This window comes from Egretta garzetta, unplaced genomic scaffold (assembly GCF_000687185.1).
Source record: "Egretta garzetta isolate BGI_Z169 unplaced genomic scaffold, ASM68718v1 scaffold69, whole genome shotgun sequence".
In the NCBI taxonomy this organism is placed as follows: Eukaryota; Metazoa; Chordata; class Aves; order Pelecaniformes; family Ardeidae; genus Egretta; species Egretta garzetta.
In genome coordinates this window covers 1,167,311-1,173,787 of record NW_009260790.1, presented here as the reverse complement: position 1 = coordinate 1,173,787, position 6,477 = coordinate 1,167,311, and the positions used below count along the sequence as shown (strand labels likewise).

At 44.5% G+C, this 6,477-nt stretch overlaps 1 protein-coding gene across 7 annotated transcripts in view; it reads left to right on the top strand.

The window, feature by feature from the left end:
• Nucleotides 1-6: 6 nt before the first annotated feature.
• The window catches only part of MTOR (mechanistic target of rapamycin kinase), a 68,515-nt gene continuing 62,044 nt past the window's right edge, over nucleotides 7-6,477 (top strand). For 4 of the 7 annotated variants that reach the window (XM_035901798.1, XM_035901794.1, XM_035901799.1 and 1 more), the window contains exons 1-8: nucleotides 7-149; nucleotides 925-1,088; nucleotides 1,467-1,575; nucleotides 2,882-3,114; nucleotides 3,989-4,093; nucleotides 4,523-4,618; nucleotides 5,363-5,497; nucleotides 5,933-6,208. In XM_035901798.1, the coding sequence (XP_035757691.1) occupies nucleotides 969-1,088; nucleotides 1,467-1,575; nucleotides 2,882-3,114; nucleotides 3,989-4,093; nucleotides 4,523-4,618; nucleotides 5,363-5,497; nucleotides 5,933-6,208 (1,074 nt within the window). In that variant the 5' untranslated portion in view covers nucleotides 7-149; nucleotides 925-968. Of the gene's footprint in view, nucleotides 209-546; nucleotides 571-924; nucleotides 1,089-1,466; nucleotides 1,576-2,881; nucleotides 3,115-3,988; nucleotides 4,106-4,522; nucleotides 4,619-5,362; nucleotides 5,498-5,932; nucleotides 6,209-6,477 lie in introns of those variants that run through there. The other 3 variants (XM_035901796.1, XM_035901795.1, XM_035901797.1) reach the window with 3 other exon arrangements.

Sequence of the window (6,477 nt, the reverse complement as noted above, 5' to 3'; positions counted from 1 at the left end):
GTCGCCTCCCTCTGCGGGCGCGGCTGCGAGGGAGTCCCCGCGCAGGGGCACCCCGGCCGGCCGTGGTGGGGCCGTAGCCTGCTCTTTTCGTCCGGGGGAGATTCGTCCTGGCTCCCGGCCGCGGGGAAGCCCTGAAGCCACCTCACGCTGTAATCTCCGTGGATCTCTGTGACCGCGTGGGGGATATTTGGGGAAGAAGGGGTTGAAGGTTTGGTGCCTTCTGTCGCTGTGGGCCCTTCTGTCAAGTGTTCAGTTTGGGCTTATGTAATCTGAAAATCGAGGGGTTCAAAACTGTGAAGTATTTTCCACATAAAAGACTCATGAGAAAGTTTGGTTATATGCTATGATAGTAAACATCCTGTTTCAATGATCAGTGTTGCTATAAGTAGGCTTCCCATCTCTAAATATCTACTGAAGAATGTAACAATTGCCAGGCCCTGAGTGCCGAGTCTTCCTTGTGTTGGCATAATGCTAAAATTTCTGTGGAGAAACTTGGATGGAAGTGTTCAAGGAGGAGTCAGATATGATAATGATACAACCATGGGAATGATCGTGCCTACTTATTATAGGGTAATTGTAAACCCTAATCTGACCTTGCTATTTTTCAGCTATTGCATGATCCTTGGTTTAGAATTAGATCACTGTGGGGTCAGGCACCTGACCTACTGTAGCATATTTTGGTATTTGAGGAACTGGAGAGCAAATAGGCTGGGGGTCAAGATATTATGTGGTGATACAGTTTTATCACAGGGTTGTATGGCCTAAGGAATATAGTTGTTGCTTGTAATTTTATGCTCTACTGCGCACAACATCCTTGCATGCAAAGGGGTGTGTGTTTTGGAAACAGGCAGCAGGGGTAGCATTAAGAAAAAAGCTCAGAGACTTCAATAGCTAAAAGCAGTAAAACAAAGTGTCTCTCTGAAGAATTTACAGGACTTGATGCCCCTGAGCCCCAACATACCGCCATCATGTCGGGCACTGTGTCCATTCTCCAGCAATTTGCCAATGGCTTGAAGAGTCGCAGTGAAGAGACGAGGGCGAAAGCTGCCAAGGACTTGCAGCATTATGTCACCATGGAGCTCCGCGAAGTGAGTGCTACAAATGAGATAATTTATCCTTGTTCATATGAGTGTAGGGCATGAGCTGGGTATTCTGGGGATGGAGACTTTTGGAATAGGGAAGCTGGTCATAGAGATGAGGTGGGGCATAGCAAGGAGCTTACCTCTGTCCCAGCATGTAGGAGAGGTGAGTGAGTTGGTGACACAGATGGGTAATCAAGCACCAGAATAAATAAACTTGACATGTCTAGGGCACAAAGAAGAGATACTGTTTTGTGTTTGTAATGTATGGTGGATTTAATTTCTTTCTGTTTAAGTGACCTAAGAAGCATTGTCTTCGTGGAGGTTTTGGGGGCAGGAAGGAAGGAAAGAATGCTGAAAGCTGATTTGAACTTTTTGCTTTTACAGATGAGTCAGGAAGAATCTACCAGGTTTTACGATCAGCTGAACCATCACATATTTGAGCTGGTCTCTAGCTCTGATGCAAATGAAAGGAAGGGTGGTATTCTGGCTATAGGTGAGTGAAAGAGCTTAATGCCTCTGGTGAGTTTTCTCTTCATGCATCTGTCTTTGGGGACAGATTTTCAAAAGGAATGAGCTTTTATAATCGGGGCCTTACGTCTGGCTGCTCAGTATGCTGGGTGTGTGCTAGTTGCTGGGCTCCGAAAATCTATCTGTAAGTGTCAGCATGGGAGCAGCTGAGTGCTGAGAGTGGCTGAAAACCTGGTGCTTAATGGGCCCTGAGCTCTTCCAGGAGCTGAGCATCAAATGTGAGTGCTGAGCATGTGAAAATTATGTTCTTGAGCTCAGCTGAGAACAGTCTGTGCTGCCCAATATGTATCAAGGTGGGCTGACTTTCTCAACTCTCTTCTGTCTGAGATTGATTCTTGTTATTTAAGTTTACCTGGCTCAATAACAGCAGCTTCCATCCCTGAGAGGGGCTCACGTAGCTTCTGCTTTGATTCCAATCAGCTGCTCCATCAGTTGCTCTGGTTGTGCTTTTGCTGTGACATGGCAGAGCTGCCTGCATCTTGACTCTTAGGGAAATCAGCTTGCATAAATACTTTGCCTTCTAAACGAGTAGCCTGTGTTGTAGCAGTTAATTCTTTAACAACCAAATAGGAGGTGCTTATGGTTTTGGTTCACAGATGTAATCATCCAATCCCAACATGTTTGAAGACAGTGGAAGTCCCTTAGCTAGAGAAATTTTTATTGACAACATCTGATTTTAAGCTGACAGTATCGCTTTAAAATTGTTTCTGTGAATTTAGTGCTGTTGAGAGGTGCCGGCTTGACAACCCTGGACACTGATGGCCTCTCTATCTACAGAGCAGGTACAACCCAGGCACCGGCAGTGAAAGCTTCTGCCACACTTCTGCCTGCCAATGTGCCTCCACCCTGGCCGGGAGAGACCGTCTCGAGAGCTGAGGGGGAGAGCAATTTCCTTGGTCCTTTCAGTCTTTGACTTCTCTACTGAGGTGGACCAGCTGTAGTAGTTGCATGTGGATGGATGCCTTTCTATTGGGAATGGGTCTGTGATACCAGGGTGGATTTTTTTTTCTTCTATTTAAACTAAAAATGGGGAAAATCTATGAAGCTGCTGGATGCATTTTCTTGCCCACTTAACAAGTTCAGATTCGAAAGAATGGTTGCCCTTTCCTATTGCTTGATTATTTTTTTTTCTGTGGATTTTCAGTTTAGGAGTAGTTAATGGGAATCTTTAGGGAATGAATAGGGAATACTAACTCTCATCCAGGGATTACCTGCTGTCTACCTCACTGACTCCTAGGGATAACCTACAGCATTTGTCCCTTTCTCTACAGCAAGCCTTATTGGCGTTGAAGGAGGTAATGCCACCCGTATTGGCAGGTTTGCCAACTACCTGAGGAACCTCTTGCCATCCAATGACCCTGTTGTAATGGAGATGGCTTCCAAGGCTATTGGGCGGCTTGCGATGGCTGGTGACACCTTCACAGCTGAGTATGTGGAGTTTGAGGTGAAACGAGCTCTAGAATGGCTGGGAGCTGACAGGAATGAAGGTCGAAGACATGCAGCTGTAAGTGATCTTTTTTTATCTTCACCTGTCTTGGAATGGGATGGTTAGATTTAATTAACAATGGTAGGACATGTGCACAGAAAGCTGCAGAAAATCATAGAATCATAGAATCCTTTAGGTTGGAAAAGACCTTTAAGATTATAAAATCCAACCATTAACCTAGCCCTGCCATCCCACCACTAAACCATATCCTTAAGCACCTCGTCTACTCGTCTTTTAAATACTTCCAGGTATGGGGACTTGACCGCTTCCCTGGGCAGCCTGTTCCAATGCTTGACAACCCTTTCATTGAAAAAATTTTTCCTAATGTCTAGCCTAAACCTGCCCTGGCGCAACTTCAGACCATTTCCCCTTGTCCCTGTTACCAGGAAGAAGAGGCTTCCCCCCCCCTTGCTACAGCCTCTTTTCAGGTAGTTGTAGAGGGTGATAAAGTCTCCCCTCAGCCTCCTCTTCTCCAGACTAAACAATCTCAGTTCCCTCATCCACTCTTCATAAGACTTGTGCTCCAGACCCCACACCAGCTTTGTGGCTCTCCTCTGTTCCAGCAATGCAATGTCTTTCTTTTAGTGAGGGGTGCAAAACTGAACACAGTATTCAAGGTGGAGCTCTGATCAGGATCGGAATGGCTACCAGTCCATGCCTGAGAATCTGTGATGCGCTTGTAGCAGATGCAGTGCTGCTTGTACCTTAGGCCAGGGACTAAATAAGATTGAGACACCATTGTGCTAGGAACTGTAAAAGTATGGAGCTGGAAACAGCTCAGGGTTACATATGTTAACAGTTTAAATAAATGATACTATGGTCTAGAAATTACGAGTTCTGTCTACGGGTGCTCATCCTCACAGATCGTTACTGTTTCTCTCCCCACCTCCAGGTTCTTGTCCTGCGTGAGCTGGCAATCAGCGTGCCTACCTTCTTCTTCCAACAAGTGCAGCCATTCTTTGACAACATATTTGTGGCTGTGTGGGATCCCAAACAGGCCATCCGAGAGGGAGCTGAGGGGTGCAAAACTGTACACAGTATTCAAGGTGGAGCTCTGATCAGGATCGGAATGGCTACCAGTCCATGCCTGAGAATCTGTGATGCGCTTGTAGCAGATACAGTGCTGCTTGTACCTTAGGCCAGGGACTGAAGAAGATTGAGACACCATTGTGCTAGGAACTGTAAAAGAATGGAGCTGGAAACAGCTCAGGGTTACATATGTTAACAGTTTAAATAAATGATACTATGGTCTAGAAATTACGAGTTCTGTCTACGGGTGCTCATCCTCACAGATCGTTACTGTTTCTCTCCCCACCTCCAGGTTCTTGTCCTGCGTGAGCTGGCAATCAGCGTGCCTACCTTCTTCTTCCAACAAGTGCAGCCATTCTTTGACAACATATTTGTGGCTGTGTGGGATCCCAAACAGGCCATCCGAGAGGGAGCCGTTTCTGCCTTACGAGCCTGCCTTATCCTCACCACTCAACGGGAGCCAAAAGAGATGCAAAAGCCCCAGTGGTACAGAGTAAGAAAATAACTTTGTTTTGAAGCAGCTCCTCATAGTGCAATGCAAATGATCAAGTGCCATTTTTAGAAGATCTGTGTAAGCTAAGAATGTGTGTCACCTTTGTCAGTATGTCTGATTGTCAGTAGAAAACTGTCTTCCCTTGAAAGGTTTGAAAATATAATGGCTTACAAAAGTAGTTCCTTTTGCCCACTGTAAAAGTAAGCAAAAGACTTAATTCCATCAATAATCCATTACTCTATCTGCAGCTCATTTTCAGCTGTTAAGCCTGGCCTAGTTTTACAGCCATGCAATCATCTGTTGTCATTTCTTACTAGCAGATGGTCTTATTAGTGTAGATGAAACATGAGTGAAAAAGGTGAGGATTCTTTTGTTTGAACCTTAGCTTTGCCATTGCTGCATGAATTCAAGCTTCATAATATCAAATAAGGTTTGGACAGTGCAGTCAAATGTTGTGAACTTGGATTTCTCATAGTCAGATCTGTGATGTTCATCTGGTGAAGTTCATACCATGGCATGGTTGACTGGCTGTTTGCTTAGTGCTGTTGAAAATACTCTACAGCGGAGTCCACAACTTCTGTGTGAATCTGGATTTTGTGGTGTTATACTGTTATTACTCAGCTGAGGTTTGTGGCTACTCTTGGAAAATTACAGGTCATCAATAACTCTCTTGACTGTTATTTCCACAGGCTTTGTTTCTGCATGATCACTGAGATTTATTTTTTTTTTTTTTTCCCCCCCAAGCATACATATGAAGAGGCTGAGAAGGGCTTTGATGAGACTTTGGCCAAAGAGAAAGGAATGAACCGTGATGACCGAATCCATGGTGCCTTACTGATCCTCAATGAGCTAGTGAGAATCAGCAGTATGGAGGGAGAGGTGAGCAAATGAACAAGAGGGAGGATTATGGCTTTTGGTTGCCAGACTGATTGACAATGTGTAGCAACTCAGCATGTGTGGAAATAACCCCATTGTGTTTGAAATGGGGTTGTTGGGCTGAAAAGTCATCTGAACATGGAGTCGGAGCATTTATTATTACAAATTGAAGTGTGTCAGAGAAATAACAGCAAAAAGGTTGGGCTCAGTAGGTATTAAGCTCTGATGGAAAGTGCTATTAACTGGATTAATTACAATAAAAAGTAATTTTATATGGTATGAGGGCTCTTTGCCTGTTAGATAGCAAAATCCAGCAAAAGTATTTGTGTTAGTTGATGTTTTACAGCCATTTGGATATCAATTATACAATATGCTGCTCAGGAGAGTTGGGTAGCCCTGTGGTTGTTTTTAAAAAGCATGCTTTTCTACTTTGTCCAGCGCCTTAGAGAGGAGATGGAAGAGATCACTCAGCAGCAGCTTGTGCATGACAAGTACTGTAAAGACCTGATGGGCTTCAGTACCAAACCTCGCCACATCACTCCCTTCACTAGCTTCCAGTCTCTTCAGCCCTCTCAGTCAAATGCTTTGGCTGGTCTCCTGGGGTACAGTGCCCACCAAGGAATCATGGGTTTTGCAACTTCACCTGTCCCAGCGAAGTCTACATTGGTAGAAAGTCGATGCTGCAGGGATCTAATGGAAGAGAAGTTTGATCAAGTACGTGTTCATTCTTCAACTTGTTTACCATCATTCACAACACTGGTTCTTGTAGAGCAATTGTCCTCCATGTCCTTACTTAGCAGGCGATACTGCCCAGTATTGAATTGAAGCATCAAAACTCATTAATTATATGTATCCTGTATCTGTCACTGTCTCTATAAGAGCAAGTGATTTACTTTCTGTGGAAGTAGTCTTAATTATCCATCTTTCTGATGGACTCTGTAGCCAAATGTCAGTGGAATGCCTAAAGCACCTAGGTAATAAAC